The sequence below is a fragment of the Aythya fuligula genome, chromosome 7, assembly GCF_009819795.1.
Source record: "Aythya fuligula isolate bAytFul2 chromosome 7, bAytFul2.pri, whole genome shotgun sequence".
Classification (NCBI taxonomy): Eukaryota; Metazoa; Chordata; class Aves; order Anseriformes; family Anatidae; genus Aythya; species Aythya fuligula.
Genome location: NC_045565.1, coordinates 29,330,406 through 29,347,265, shown reverse-complemented (window position 1 = coordinate 29,347,265; position 16,860 = coordinate 29,330,406). Strand labels below are relative to the sequence as shown.

The following is a 16,860-nucleotide window of genomic DNA, read 5'->3' as shown; positions in this document are numbered from 1 at the left end:
TGGGGATAGATTGCTTTCTGCCTCTTAAGTTGACCAAAAATGCCAACGTAGCACTATGAATATTTTCTTACAGCAAAACAGGTTCCTGGTGAATAAGCATTTAATAGTGAAAAACTGCCAGCTCACAGAAATCATCGACTGGTCTCTCACCCTTTAATAAATACACTTATTTTTCCCAGAAAAGTAGTACACAACTAGCATTTTATGTAGCTACAATTTCATATTCAAATGCAGTGTTATTTAATCCATGAAGTACAGGGAATACAGTGTGTAAAAGACCAACACACAACCAATGCAGATTAGCCACTCAAAGGCAATAACAGTTCTTGGGAAATGACTTTGTGCAAAATACAGATGGTTAACACTCTTTATTCCCATTTGCCATATTCAAGATCCACTATGCTGTCATATGGTTTGGCTGCACGTATCATAAATTATAGATAGTGGAGATGTGGCTAGATTTTTAATGCTTGGCCATCTTTACTGCAGCCTTCTCACAGTATTTGTGTGTAACTAAATACTGATGGTTTACCCTGAACATTTCAGATGTACTTTTTAAAGCAATGCAAAAAGTATTGATGCAGTGAAGGTGGGACAGCTCAGCGTTATCTGGGGAATGGAGGAGTTAATCAAAACCACACAACATTCCTGAAATAGTCATTGGTTCAAAAAGAAGCAGCAACATGAAAGCTTCTTATAAGAAAGCACATGCCTGAGGGGAAAAATGTGTGATAGTGTATAAAATAGTAAAATCTGTTGTATTTATGAAATCGTATCTTCTGCTCGTCTCCTATACCTGAAGTGAAAGCAGGATTGTGTTGGTACAAACTCTATCTTCCTTGGGCAAGTGAATTAGAGATCTGTGGGCAGGTTCCAGGGTTGAACAGCCCTGGAATAGTTTCAGCTGGGAAAACAGATGAAAATCCCAGTTTATGCTGTGCTGTGGCTTTGCAGACCAGGCCACAGAGTGGGTAGTATCACCCTGTTCATGACTTGGGGTCAAAAAGGTTGTCTGATTTCCAGGCAAAAAGAAGATAATGCAGTCTTACCTTATTCCTTCCTAAGTCTCTTCCATATGCCCTTACAAGAAAGAATTTTTCCTGACTGCTTTCGTGGCCTAAAATCAATGAATGCCTCTGGGGAAATCCCCACTAGTCCAGGTACTGCATAGAATTTTTCTGTCAGATGTATTATTTTTTCATGACCGTCTGATTTATCTTGATTTCTACAGCACTGTATTCCACGAGGAACTAAGCAAGTGACTGCACCCGTTACTTCCTTGCTGTGTAGTTGTGGTCTTTTATGTTGTTGTTGCTGTCAGAATCAATATTGCTATGATCTTCTCTCTAAAACGTTAGGTTAATCTGAAAGACTACATAGCATGAAAAAACTGTTCTCCAAGCTAGCTCCAAACAAATAGGTTCATTCACAGATTACAGTGTGGCCCCACACAGAGATTTTGGCAGGGTTAGTGAGATAGCAGTGTGCTGACCCTGAATGAAGACGTAAGACAGCCTTGCCTTTCAGCAAGGAGCATAAATTCAGCTGCAGCCTGATACTGCCACAGTAAAACTGCCTCCATCTGCAAAGCCTGCTTGGCGTTGTTGCAGGGAAATAGGTGATTTGCTTGATGTTGGGCAGAGGCTTAACCTCTTCCTTCCTGTGTTAGAAGCATTCCTGCAAAAGCTTCAGGTGATTTGAGGCAAACTCCCACAAGGTCCAGTGGTGTGCCAAAGATGTGCTGAAGTGAGCAAGTTCTTCACACACGTATTGTCATGAAAACAAAAAGTCATGAGCATCCTGTTCCTAGTGAATCTGTAATTTGGTGATAACCAGGAGTAAACACAATGCAAAACCTATCTTAAAAGGTAGGCCCTGTTTAGCAATTTCCCCGAAGAACATGTCCACATCTGCCACTTGTCTAACATAATTTAAAAAAAGTATTTCAGCTGCCTCCAGTGTCTTTCCTAGGTTAAAAAACATGCATCCCCTGTAATTCAGTAGAGTTGGTTTGAGGATTTTGCTTTCCCCAGTCAGTGGCAGTTGTTTAAGATTCAGCTGCTCAGAGAATGAGCTTTTCAGTTTAAGTGATCATCTCAGAATGAGATCAGAAAGACAAACACAGTGCAACAGGCAATAAGTGGGGGACATGAGCCCAAAGTTTTTGTTATGAGACGTTTTTCTTTTTAATGTGGTACGCGTTCTAAATAACTCCAGCTTTTAAAGAAACAGCAACAGAAGGAGTTCTGAGTGACTCGAAAAATTTATAAAAGCAGTTACTTGGGAGGTAGTATCTTTCACTATGTCATATTTTATGTTTCATAGCATACCAGTCAGTCCTAAATTCCATTTTTTAACTCTTTATTACAAAGTCTCTTGTAGCCAGAGAATGCCAGTCATTTTCTGTGAAGTCAAGACCTGCAGTGACAGTAGGAAAAGGCAAGAATCTAACAGAAGGAAGCAAGACCACCAGGGTCCTCTCATTTGTAGGCATCATAGAGTATTGCTAACATCCTTTGTAGGTATATTTTTCCAATCTGTATGTGTGTTTTTTTGTTTTTTTCTTCCAGTGTGTGGCTGTGACTTGGCACAAGGAGGCTTTTTCATTAAGAATGGGGAATACCTTTGTACTTTGGATTACCAGCGCATGTATGGTACCCGCTGCAATGGCTGTGGGGAGTTCGTTGAAGGAGAAGTAGTGACAGCTCTGGGAAAAACTTACCATCCAACCTGCTTTGCCTGTACTGTTTGCAAGTAAGTCATCGCTTTCAACTAGTATGGCCTGAACCCAGTACCAGAAAAACAGGGAGAAAGGCATCACCATGAGACACAAGTCTCAAGATGTTCTTCTCTTTAGATAAAGTATGTTGTATAACATTTTGAAACCAAAATACAAGGCAAGTCTAACCTCTGCTCTGCTTGCATCTGTGGATTGGATTTCTTCCAGTGCCTGGCTTTGCCAAGGCCACATTGCAGAAACTCTTTGGCCTGAGTTTCTGTAAAATATTAATTGCACTGGTGGAAGGCAGCAAACTTAAGGCATGGGGAACAGAACAGAATTTCTGGTGTAACCTTTGCTAAAATAGATTTTTCTTTTTAACTCTCCAGGCGCCCATTTCCACCAGGTGATCGAGTTACCTTTAATGGAAGGGATTGTCTCTGTCAGTTGTGTGCTCAGCCAATGTCCTCCAGCCCCAAAGAATTGTCTGCCTCCAGCAGTAAGTATTCCATCTTCTTTCTGAATCCTTTCACTTTCTGAGCTCATCAGCATTTGATTGAAACTGTCTCAATTCAATCTTATTGATTTAATTTTTTTCTCCTCCTTTTAGAAGTGTAGACTGTCTCTGGAAGCCATCCTTTTTTTCCTTCTTTTCTTTCCTCTTTTTTTTTTTTTTTTTTTTTTTTTAAATTATCTGGTACTACAGGTTGGAAGAGACATTTACACTTAGTTATTTCTGTATGAACAAATGACTTTTACCCAGAAATTGGATATTTTGAAGGGCTCATTTTCTTTTATAGACACTGTAAAAGTGTCCTCTTGATGCAATCAGGGGTTTCAGAGTTCAGAGATTCCAGTTTTTCCATGTATAGTTGCACAAGCTGAAGTATTCAGAAAAGGACAATGTTAGAGCAAATTAATTTTCTTCCACTCTTTAACACTTCAATTTAATTAAATTATCCCTTAAAGTGGGGTATCACCAGGTTTATGCCTCTGATAGATTGATACTGAAATGGATTTGTGATCAGGAACCGTTTTCAGGAATGGTTCTTAAGAAACCGTTATTATTTAAAAAAAAAAAAAAAGAGAGAGAGAGAGAAATCAAGTTAAGGGGAAAGAGAGGGTGAAGAAAGTTTCAAAGGGAAATTAACTTGGTTTGCTGTTGAGTTTTAATGCTTATAAGAGAATTTGTAAATTACTGACTCACAGGAAGTATTCAGCTTTGCCTGTGGTAACTTAACCATTAAATCTTTTGGAATTTCTGATTCTTTCTCTGACTTCTGGATTGCACTTAGGAGGTTAATTTGTAATGATTTACCCAGCATAGTTTTATAATTCAAAATGACTGCAGATTTTTTTTTGTGATACTAGGTAGTTTACCAGCAATTTTGGTTTTGTTGAGGGAGGCTTTCTGTATTTTCTACTGGTACTTGGCTTTGAGATCCTGGGATTATGAAGGGCAATGTAAAGGCATAGTTGGATAAGGTTTATGCTCAGCAGATGAGTGAAGAGAATCTCAGGTTCTGATTTGACTGAGAGCATGTACTCAGACACTTAGGAAAATGAGAAAAGAAAGGCATGTTTTGGTGTCATGCCTTTCTGTCTGTTAAGCCATAATATTCCACTCTAACTGTGGCTTTGGAGCTGAAAAAGCCCAGGCCTAATTGGTTAATGAAGAGTTAAGGAAACTCTAAAAATATTTAGAAGAATTATAAACTAACATAAAGTTGTATGCAGACCTGCAGGCACCCAGAGAATCATTCTGAGTTAAAGGAATCATGTGGAAATCATACTTGTTTGAATTTCTGATATCTAGGAGTGATAACCAGCAAGGACTTGGAGGACCTAGCGATGTGGACGGCACTGACGTTCTTTTTCTCTGTCATAGCATTGGTTCCCAAACTAGTGGTGTTCAGTGAGAGGAGTATCTGGATCACAGTAAGACCTGGTTCTCCAAGAGGGGTGTGCTTGTCCAGCACTGGGGCCCCTTCCTCATGATGAGACTCCAGGTGCCAAAATGCTACCTAGCAAACAGTATTTATAGGAATTGTATCACTGATGACAAGTGACAGAGCTGGGGAGTCACTTCTTGATAGCCATAGTCTCTGCTAGAATTGTCTGTTTGGGTTCCAAACTGAAACCATAGGTAGAAGGGATGGTAATACATAATTTTGACTCTCACTTGTGCTGAGATTTTGTTTTTTAAATCAAAATTGGGTCCTGCTGGGCAAACTTACCTGTGCACAGAACAAGAGAGCTCCTGCTCTTACCAATTTAGTGTGCACTAGGTAGAGATGTGCAAGTACCTGCCACTGTGTATCATCTGTTGTGGACAGATAGTTGTAGAAAATAGTCGTGGGAGATACAGTGTAGAGGTTCTGGTCATTTTAGAGCAAAACTCTCCAAAACTGACAAATGAAAGCAGGACCAGTATATGCTCATAAGTACAGACAACTTCAATTAAAAGAATACGAATGAAGCATCCTCCTAATAGAGTGTGTTCAGAGATATGCCAGCTGCTGCTTTAGCTTCACACAAAAGTTGACTTAGATACTGAGACGCCTTTCTTGCTGGCACTGAAGAGTAAATTTTAATTAGTGTAAGCTGTTCCAGATTGCTTCCACTTCTCTCCTGCTGGCTCAATGAGACACATCAATCTTTTCTAATACTTCACCCTTCTTTGAAAAGATTTTTTTTTAAACATAAGTTCTTCTAGAAAAGAATCTCATTCATACTGTGCATCTATTTTCCAGCCTATATTGTGTTCTGTTTTGCCTGATCACTTTCACGTAGATTACTGGAGGCAGTTTTCCTTAAAACAAAGAAAGTTGGAGGTGAGGAAATTCCATAGACTGAAAGTGTATCAGGTTTGGTTGGTTTATGTAATGTAAAAAAGGAAGCTTTGTATCCACTGGAATGTCTGCATTAATGTTGACACACAGTTTTCTGATGTCTGTTATTTCACATAAATGAAAGGTTTGTTGATAGCTTTTCTTGGATGCTTTCAAGGAGAATCAAATGCCTCTAAATACAGGGGTTAAGATCTTGAATATCATGAGCCTGAATATTATTACACTCTTATAGTGCGCACCCATGGCAATCAGAAGGAAAAATACTGAAAAGTTCATTTTCCTTTTTTCTTTAAGACTAGTTGGGTCTGTGGTACTTCTTTACTGTGTTTATATTAATATATATATATTTTGCTCCACATACATTACTTGGAATAATTATAGCTTTTTTCTTAAAGAACATATCAGTGACTCCTTTTTTATTCCTTTTTTTTTTTTTTTTTTTTCTAAGACAGTCTTTTTAAGTATACAGATGTTTTAATTCATAATTTAGTCATCTGTGTTCGTTAGACACTGGTGGATGAACAGAGTTCATTAGCTTTGGGATTTTCCTTGAAGTCAGCAGGAAATTTAAGGCCAAATACCTGTATGTAGCCTTGCAGACAAATGAAATGGTTGGTGGTCTTTTTTTCTTCTGGCTTTATTTCATGTGACAGCATGACAAATGAGACATGCTCTATAAAGCAAAGTGACGAGGATCTGTGCAGAGCAACACAGGTGCAGGGGGCAAGAGCCTGGTATTTAAAAATCAAATCTGAGAGCAGAGATGATGCTGAACTGGGTTGTGAAAGACTAGAAGTGTAATGTTGATGGCTTGGATGGTTCATGGTCTTCAAGCTTCTGCCAAAGTCATAAAGTTATTTTGTTTGGGTCTTAGTAACGGCATAATGTAAGTAGTGTATCTGGTCAATTAGTATTTGTGTTTTAAACAGTGTCCAAGCTGTTACACAGCATCATGATTGCCTGGTTTGTACTGTCTTAAGCTCTTCCTATTTTCCTTTGTACTCTAGCTACATGCTTACACACCTGTTTGTTATGGTTCATGTAGTTCAACATGTAGAGAAGCAGTTGTACAGGCATCTGTTATCTGTAATTACAGGGGAGGCTACAGCTTGTCTGTGGTCTGTTTGGTGGTGATGGGTGCTCTGCTTCCTCTTCTTCTCCCTCCACCTCCCCCTTACAATATAGATGTTAATTAACAGAATGAATCTCTGGTCCATATATGACAGCCTCAAGTCAGACTCCCTCAGTATTTTGGATCACATATTCAATGGACTGTTTTGAAGACCACCTTTAAAATTCTGCAAAATGTATGTTTTTCTAATTTCATGCTGTAATTTAGAGCAAAAAAAGAGCCAAAGCCAAATTCAAACTTTATGTACATAATTTATTGTTACTTATTTATGCAGAGGCAAGTAGATTCGAGAAATTACCAGGCGTACCCTCTTTAATGCTTCTCCATTGGGCATTTAATCACTGAATTCTCACTAGGGCAGCTGGTGAATGAATTGATGTGGGCATTTCCAAATACAAATTCATAGTTTATTTAGACCTTGGTTTTTATTTATAAATTTCTAGACAGTAGTTAAAAGAATACCTGAGAGCAGAGCAGCCACAGAGACATCCCCGTGCTCGGGGCAGGCAGGGGAGGTGGTGCCAGCAGTCTGCCTTGGCACAGCTTGAACCAGCAGTCTGCTTCCATGCTCATCTCTGAAATTCAGAGGAGGCTACGTGGCTTTGAGCACAGTTTAAGAGATTGCCCTTTTCCTTGGACAGAGATTTTCCCCTTAGGCATTACCCTTCAGAATTTCCATGATAAAGCACATCACTAATAAGAATATTACATTACTTCCTCTTCCTTTCTGTGTTGGCTCCTTGTCTGGTTACTGGTAAGGAAGTTTTAGTTATTGCTGATTATCTTTTTGCTGAAAGGCTGGAACATTTTAGTGATGTATATTAACTGATTAAGAAATTGCATTTCAAATGAGAAGTAGGCTCCCTAGATGGGTATGACAAAACCTCCTTATCCACAAAAGACTGAAGCAGTACCATCACTGAGCAAGGGCTTTCATTGGGAAAAATGCATCATCTTTCAAAATGATGGAGTCCCATAGTTTACTTTTCTTCAGTGTAATAGATAACTTGTGTCCAATACATGCTGAGATATGCAGTGATACTGTTTGGAAAGCAGCACAAAGAAGATACCTTGACACTCCTTTCTTTGGAGCGGTCTCTGTTGTGAGCTAAGAGCATTGAAGTACAGAGCCAATGTTGGACCAGAGTTTCCAAAATGGCCAGTCATACAGTGCATGAATAAGCTTCGGTGCAGCTGTTCCCTGGCCAGCCAGCTTCCACGTGGAGCTTTCACAATGCTGTTTTGTATGTTTGTCCTTGCCCGCTTTGCACATTTTGTTCTGGTTCAAAGGATGACCCAGGATTCTCTGGGACAAATGCTTTCATGCCTATCTGTACGGAGCCCAACAGAGCCACATCCTGGCTCACAACTGGGGCTCTTAGCTCCATTGTGATATAAATAATAAGCTTAATGCTTAATGAACTTGTGGGAGAAAGATATCTTTGTTAATGATTCAATAGCCTTATCTCTTCAAATAAGATACAGTAAAGCTCCCAGTAAATATCTGAAACTTCCAGCAGGGCTTGTGGCAAAGCTAAAGTAGGGCAGAGCTGGGGTGCTTGATCTGTTGAAGAAAAAGGTGATCAGGAATAAATGGGAATCATCTTTTGTCTCACTGCCTAAAAAAGTGTGGGGAAAGAGCTTGTTTTTTTTAAAAAAAAAAAGCATCAGAAATATGCCTGAGCAAATTTATAGGCATCACAAACTTCTCTGTTAGAAGTTAGCTGCATAAATAAAATAGATGTTTGGTTGTGTTTTTTTTTTTTTTTTTTTTTTTTTTAATCATATTTGTTGTGAAAGGCCTGCACCTAGCCTTTGTAACTGCTTATCCACATTTGACTGATTTTTCATTATTTTGTTCTTTAGTCTTCTTTCCCGAGCAGTCACAATACTCCTGCAAGTCTGCAGGGAGGACACAAAATCTGAAGGGGAAGACTTGGCTGGCTATTTGGAAGCAAGCTATCTGCAATGATTTTGGGCTTAAAAGGGTATTAAGCAACATCCAGCGCATGATTTTTGAGCTCATTCTTAGGAAATATCTTACAATTCCGTGTTGTGTGTCAAAGCTGCATAATATATGGAGGAGTTGTCCAACTGCTTGGCACAGATGTAGATAGGCCTTAGTGGAGGACGCAGAGCCCAGTTTTGTCTCAAGGGATGCACGCTCCCAGTACGCATACACGGCAGTCAGAGAGAGCACTGGGGAACAATTTGGTTCCCTAGTGCAACTCAATAATTTTGTTTTTCAACTTGCATTTTAAAACGGGTTTGTAAAAATCTTGTATATAGTTTTGATTCTTAAGGAATTGATATTTTGTGAGTATGCTGTAGCACACAGAATTCTCATTTCATAATTCCTGGCTTACCTGCTAAAGGTAGAGAAGCACTCACTTATCTCTGTGGCATTCAAGCCTGTGTACTGGAGATTGAGCTGAGGGTATTTGGGACTTGACAGAAGGGTCCATGTAGTCACGTAACTTTTGATTTATCATAGAATCAAAACACTACAGATATCATTGTGGATTGATTTCAAACACTGTGATTTAAATCACTGATTTTAATCATAGCTTAACTAAGAACCCAGGAAACCTTGATTAAAAGAATTGATTGGAACCTTGTTTTGCACTTATACTTTTAATTATTCTCCTAAAGAAGAGGGTAACTACTAAGCACTCCGTATGTGTACACATTTACTTAAACTAGTATAGTTCTGTATAAATTAGTCAAATTTTTTGACATCTGTATTTTTACATAATGACTATTTTTGCTCATGACTTACATCTAGATCCATTTGCATGGAAATAATTACAAGGCATAAAAATAGCATTGTGGATTATTTTTTTTTTCATTTCAGAAACTACCTGAAATCTGCTGGACACATGCGGAATGTTAATACATTAAAATGTATTTTAATTTTGTATCTCCTGATTTGTCAAAGGTAGCTTTATAAAGCTACTTACTTTGTATAACTATGTCTGTAAGGGTTTTAAAAGTGATGGACCTTATCATACCTGATTTTGTTTATAGATATGAAAAAGAGAGCAAGTTTCCTTTGTGTTTTCAAATCCTGTTTGGATTTTTTAACTTTAAATGTGTAAAAGTGATTTAAAGTGTACAATTTGGATTTTTAATAACATCCTTGATTTTTAAATATGAGTATTAAATTTCCCCTATCTTAATTTAAATTGGTTTTTAATAATCTTGCAGGGCTACTGGCTTTTTAATACATTGAGAATACTATGGGTCTAAAATTTGCCCTATCCTGCCCTTTTTTGAAGACTAAAATAAGCAAATCAACATTCATGAAAGGGTAGAAAAAAGTGATGCAAACCTCAAGTACAATTCCTGTCTGCCAAAAGCCATTGGTTTATGGCAGAAGAATACTCAGTTCTTCCCTTGTTAAATCCTTTCAGTGACTGTGATGGCCAATTTCTGTGATTACTCCAAAAAGTTTTATTCTTTTGCGGAGTGTTTGCAATTTTTGAGACATTTCCATAATTTGAATTGTTTTCTTAGGTTAATTTTAGTTGTCACTTATGTTTTGTACCAGTGGCTAAATTGCATAAGAAACCTCCATTTGCTCATCTAATTCTTATTTTATGAGGGTTTGTATTTTCACTGCTGCTTTATAAATCAACTTTGCTCCTTCCCTGGAGGTGTATAAAGCATTGTTAGAAGCTAACTTTTTGGGTGATGAGAAACAGAACAGCAACTGCATTGAGAATATAGTGGTGGCAGGGCAGTAAGTTTCTGACTTAGTAATTCTCCATCAGAAAATGTTGGTTCACAAATGTAACCTTTTTTTTTTCTTTTTTTTTTTTTTTTCAGGAATATGTTTTCAGTCCATTTTGCCTATTTCCTTTGCATTCTTTGGTATTGTGTATAAATTGGGCAAGAACAATTGTGAATGGACCATTACAGATCTGCTACTATTTATGTATGTGTAACCCCATCTCAAATTTGGAAAAAAAATAAATCCATCTCACAAGTCTTTACCAACACTAATCAAATATAATTCCAAAGAGAGTTCTGGGAGAAATGCAAGGAATTGCTCAGTAAATGGGTGTTGCATTGGGAGGCATCACTAGTTCGGAAAATACAACTATAGGAGGAAATCCCCAGACACGAGTATTTGGGAATTGCCATATTCAGAGAGGCTACCAGGTAATAGGTCAGGAATCAGAGGTCACTGACTGTTGTTATTTAGAGCTCAGTTTGCCATGGGTTACCAGGACATAAAAACCTTCCTAAAAGTTTCCATATTGGAGATAGTACAGTTTTAATTGTTTTCCAAGAGTAACAATGGAAAATTACCCAAAATAGTCTTCAAATGAAGAGACACAGCATGTACTGTCCATGAGCTGGGCTTTAAGCACTGCAGCTTATTTGCAAACTGAGCAACTCCCTTGGCATACTGTGAGTTAGAGCTGTGAATTTAAATTCAGCTGTAATTATCCAAGTCCTGAATGTGTGGTAAAGGAAATAACGGGTTAGACTAGCTTCAGATAGCCACTGCTGATCTGTATCTGGCTGAGATTTATCCTCAGAGTAGTTTTACAACTGGGACACTGGGGCTGCTAAGTGTAAAAATAAAAAAATAAAAAAAAAAAAGTACTGTCACCTTTCTTTTACAGGACAATTACAAATTCCTCTCTAAGACAGGTGGAGGAAGAAAGAGACAGAGATGCTACAAGCTATTTTCATCACACTTTGGTTTTCTGTTCAGACGTGTAGGAAAGATTGGGTTGAAAAGGTGGCTGATATCATGGAGAAAGGCCAACTTGGTGGTATGTTGCTTGCAGGAACACTTTCCAGGAGTAAGGGGGTAAAGGCCAATTGGTTCGTCCTCTGTAGAGAAGGAGGTGTAGCAATATAAGAAAGGAAGCGAAATGGTTTCCTGTTCTTGCGTAGACAACTAACACAAATGCTCACATCAATAAAGAGGAGAAGAAGAAAAAATCTAATAATATAACAATGCCATATTAACAGACTAAAGTTAGGGACAAGCTTTCATCCTTTTGAATTACCTTAAATTACATCAAATGGTGAAAGTGTTGTTTCCAGTAATTATATATCAAGATAATCACACAGTGATCTTCATATAAGTGGGTTTAGTTTATATTTCCATGTATATTAGTCAAGTTCTTAAACAGGCAAGTCAATGTTAGGCACTCATAGGTGGTTAACAGGGACTTGTGCTGCAAGCAAATAATGCCATTCTATGCCAGTGTAATTTCTTTCCATATTTAATCACATAAAGCCTTTTATTTTCTTTAAATATTTATTTTGAAAATATCATTTTTTCCAACTTGCCATTTATGATAAATGGTCAAAGCTATGTTCCGCTTCCCATGGGAAATTTTGTTCCCTTCATTGTGTGAGCCCAGCCTCTCATTGTTAGGTTATTCAGGAGTACAAGGATGTTGGAATGAGTTTGTTTTGCCTTTAGCAAAAGGGCAATAACACATTTTGTCCATCTTTACATTGGCAAAGAGGAAGGGTCTGGCAACAGATTTCATTGCAAAATTGAGTAACATACATGGATCTCAATTCTGGAAAAATTTCCAGTATTGTATGGCCTTCTCTTGACTTCAGAACTCATTACTGCCATAACAATCAAATGATTGTGGCTTAAACTTTGAAAGCATTTAATATACTGTAAACAGACAAAGTGAGTTTGTATTTTTAGCTTTCACAGAAGTATCTTGATGAGCTAGAAAAGCCTGTGTGATATCATTGAAAGTTTTAATTTTAAAACAGGGCTTTAAAAAGCATTGCCTGATCTTTGTGGTTAAAGGGTAACTGAGAGAAACTTCTCTGGTCCCCTAACTCTGTGAGAAAGGATAACTTGCTCAATCTCCTGATTTCCACAGAAGAATTACTGGGATGCAAGTGTCTTTTTTCAAGGTGGCTAAGAATTATTTACAGTTAGAGATTTCTTTACTTTGACTCCAGTGATAATATTTGCCTCTTTACTTTTTTTTTTTTTTTTTTTTTTCCACTTCCAAGCCACTGTCCATTGTAGCTTGCTCCCTTTGTCCAGTTGTGTTTGGCAGTATATTTCTGTGCATGTTGAATGAAAGTTTGTTTTCAAACAAATATCTTTACATAGACATAAATAGATACTAGATTCCCTGTTTTACCTGTTGCAGGTTTGAATGCTGCTGGTGTTGTCTCCGTACAACTGATGTATTGTACTTTATAGGAACCGTAACAGAGTCTCACTCCTGTGATTTGTAGAAGTTCAGCAGCTTCAGGCTTTATCTAGACACGTGCTACCAATGGCTATCAGGATTGACGAGAACTTTTTGGTGGCTTAATTATGCATCGTTAAGCCAGAATACTGTTAGCTCTGTTCAGCCCCCTGCACAGAACAAAGTTGGCTTGCTCACATCAACTCATCCTGCACGTGATTTTGCACAAAGATGTTCTTTAGGACAAAAGCAGGTAGAGACGACTTTCCTCTGATATGTTCTATGCAGCAAGTGGAGAATGTGAGAGAAAGGTACAATTGCCAGTCAATTTTCAAAGCAATACAAATGGGAGTGGGCAAGGCCCTAGGCAGTGTTGTTAGGGTTAATGCATCTGTGTCAGCTCCGAGCCCCCTGCTTGTGCAGGGATCCAGCAGGGGTGAGCTCCCTGCTATTGGCTGAGAGCAGGGGAGGGAGGCAAAGGAAGAAAATCCACCGCTTAATTTAGGCAGTGACGAATGGGTTGCTGTGCAGGATTTTTCACTCCTGGATGGCTGGGGTGATGCAGATGCTAAAAAGGGAAATGTGTTTTCTCTTTGCATCTTCACGAGCAAGATGCCATGGAAGGCAGCGCACCCTGGCCTGCATCTTCTAATGAGGCAGCTTAAGGTGACTGGGGGGTGGAGGTCTTCATCATGCACAGTATTACAGTGTCATGCCACTTCCCATTGCCCTGTCCCCCCACTTTTCCATGCTTTTGGGGTGGCTGACTCAACGTTCAGCTACAGCCCTTTTGTCCTTCTTGTCATTTGCTTTTGTGTTCAGACACATCAAATATGACAGCCTTCTGAGTGATTTTTTTTCCAGAGCTGTAACTTAAATATGTTAGGATGTATCTTCAGATTGTGCAGGCCTAGTCAGGGAACAGGAAAACCACAACAGGTTATGTTAAACCATCTCTGGCAGAGAACCATGCAAGGACTTGCTAAAAATGATGCTGTCAGCTACTGCTGAGAGAGGGCAAATTCACTTCTTCTGTACCACGTCTGAGCTGGTGGAGGCTACAAGGTGGGGAATTGCAGCTATTGGTGTCACAGGCAGCCACAATACACATCAGCATGTGTGTTACTTCACATTTCTTAGGAGAATTAGTGCCATGGACTGTCTCACCTCAAGTCTTCCTTCAGCTCAAATGTAATTCCACATACTGATTTTGTGGTAGGCTTTTCTTTATGTTCTAAGTGTATGCAGGAGCTGTACTGCTCACTCGTGCATTCACACTGCACTTCTCTGCGTTATGCCGGCCCAGCTGTGAAATGGATGTGAGTGGGGAGGAATGTGGGTTATCTGACAAAAAGAGAGCACAAGAGAGCTCAAGGTCAAAGGGACACCATCTGTTTGACCCAGGTGTGAAGCCAGAGGGAGAACTGCTGTGGGAACCATTACACAAAATTCTGGGAGAGAGTTTTCAGATTTTTGAGTACAAGTTTGGCCTGGCATGTGGTTGTGAACCACTAGTCTTATCTCACTGCCCTTTTCTTTGCAGCACGAGATGGTTATGGCTTACGCTGATGCAGCCTGTGCTTAGTGTGATACTGAGATCCTGCCTGCATATGCTGTCTGTTGATGACATTCAGCCAAATGCTTTAATATGCTTCATGCATGCCTGCGGTCATAAATGGCTTTTATTTGTAGAATTTGGATGAATAAATGATCTTTTCTTAGCCTAGTCCAGCCTTATTTACTCTCTATTTTAGGAAATAATGATAATTGCTAGCTTCTCATGCATATACACAACTGTTTTGCTAGAATTAAAATCAGGTTTAGTTAAAAGCCATCTCAGCCTAGTAAGACAGTACTTGGGCTATTAGCTTGCTTTGATATTAGATGTTCAGTATGCCTGTGACTGGAAATAATGATTGATATTCATTTACTCTTTAAGGAACACACAAAGAGTGAGTGAATGTCATAGTTGCTATAGAATAATAAATGCATGTCCAACACCGCCACCTTTGACTTACAGGAAGCAAGTACACAGGTGGGCATGCTTCATGGATCCCTATTTCCTCCACGTAACTGCTTTTTGCACCAGGAAAGACAAAGACTGTGGACTGGGTGGGCCCTTTTACATAAGGCAGTTCTTCTATTCTGACTCGGCTTCAGAAATTCAGTTGAAGTGCAACAAGGTGCTTTAAAAAATCTCTTTCTTGGTTCCGTATCTGCAAAATTTCAGCTTCACAAAACTTGCCTGGATAAAGCTGCCAAAAGCATGGAAAATACAGCAGATTTTTGGAGGGATTATTGCAACAGGGAATGTGTCATGGCTTGGCAGGACCGCAGGTCAGGAATGTGGAAGCTGGCACAGCAGGGAGAAGCAGGAGTGCTAGGAAGCTGAGAAATGGGTGCTGATTAAAGCTGCAGCTCAGCACCCACTGAGGTGGGAGGAAAGATCTCATTTCTTGTTACAGTTGGTAGGTGTATTGCATGGCTTCAGGTTGGAAGGAACCTGATATAATGTAGTATCCTCTCCAAACCAAAGGGAAGATCCATGTACCAATGGCATCCTGACAGATGTTCACTTGTCTCCCCCTCAGTCCCATTTCGTAAACTCCAGTGCCTCTCTCAGTGACCTGTTCCAGCCCTTGCTGTCATTGTGGAGTGGCATGAAGCCTTGAAATGGCACAGAAGAGCAGAGGGATCCATTACGTGCTGTCAGTACTTGTCATTTCATAATTTCAATTTGTAACTTTTGTCCTTTAGAGCAAAGCCCTGGGATTAGGACATCTCAGGGTTGCTTTTCAAGACCAAGCTGCATCATTGGTCTGTGACTTGCATTTTATTACAAGATAGTGTGGTGCTTGGGCCTGTTCTCTTGAGGGAGTTGTGAGCATGAAGAATGCTGATAGAGAGGCCTGCTGCAAATAGTGACCTGGTTAGCAGGAATGCACAGCGTCTATTTGGGGCTGTCCTCGCCCATTATCCAGCAAACAAAAGTCAGGCCCTTGGGTGTCAAAAGGAGGCACTCCTTTTATTGTCAGTTGTGATAATAAATCTGGAGTCGCCCTTTTGCAGGGTGTGGTGTTACCTGGGCTGTAAAACTGTGAGGAGATGATGGTGTCAGGGCTGTACCTGTTCAGTCAGCTGGCACTGGTCTTGGTTTGAGGCTGTTTGTTGATGTTTCAGACACATGGAGAGGATGTTACATTCATGAAAAGAACACAAAAAGAGTGTTGGGATAATAAAATACAGAAAAACCTTTGTTCTGGGTTGTCACTGGCTTCCAGCATGTCCCAGTTGATGGGCATTCCCTTTCTGTCTCGCTGCTCTGCCAGGCTGTCCTTTCTCTCGATGCTCCAACACAGCACCAGTGGTTCCCTGCTGTGTCCCACATCAGTCTCGTCAAATCTCCCCATGCACTGAACTGCCCCATGCCAGGAAATCTCTTGAATATCTTATATCTGAATGGAGAGGAATGGGAGCTCAGGGCTGAGCCCAAGATTTCTGATGTGACGTGAGATGTTGTGGCATCTTCTGGGACAGAGGGCATTCGGTGGCTCCAGGCTTCAGGTTTGCTGTCTGCCATCAAATTGTCTTTCTGAATCACAGCAAAAATTGAGCGTGGGCTACTGGGTAGTACCAAAATCCCCAAGTGAGAGTGCTTGTGCCTATTAGAGCCCAGCAAAGCTGCTGTTTTCCACACCTGCAGGTGGAACACAATATGTCCCGTCATATAGCATTTAGTGCTGTCACACTGCTGTCACCCTTGCCTCAGGCCCTTGCTAAAAATGCTCTCTCCTCTCTTCCTGGGCTGGGATGTGCCACCGCCCGTGGCTGGGTGGACGTCCTGGGCTTTGCTGCCACCCAATGGGAGACTGCAGCATCCTGGTGGCACTCGCCCAGGCCTCCTTTCTTTGCTTCACTTTGGCACTCCAGATCTTGTAAAAAGCAAAATGAGAAAAATACTGA

The 16,860-nt window shown here is 39.8% G+C and overlaps 1 protein-coding gene across 9 annotated transcripts in view; it reads left to right on the top strand.

The window, feature by feature from the left end:
• Positions 1–16,860, top strand: part of ABLIM1 (actin binding LIM protein 1) — a 136,395-nt gene that overhangs the window by 41,868 nt on the left and 77,667 nt on the right. For all 9 annotated transcript variants that reach the window (XM_032190793.1, XM_032190797.1, XM_032190801.1 and 6 more), the window contains 2 exons: positions 2,571–2,754; positions 3,109–3,218. In XM_032190793.1, the coding sequence (XP_032046684.1) occupies positions 2,571–2,754; positions 3,109–3,218 (294 nt within the window). The remainder of the gene's footprint in view (positions 1–2,570; positions 2,755–3,108; positions 3,219–16,860) is intronic.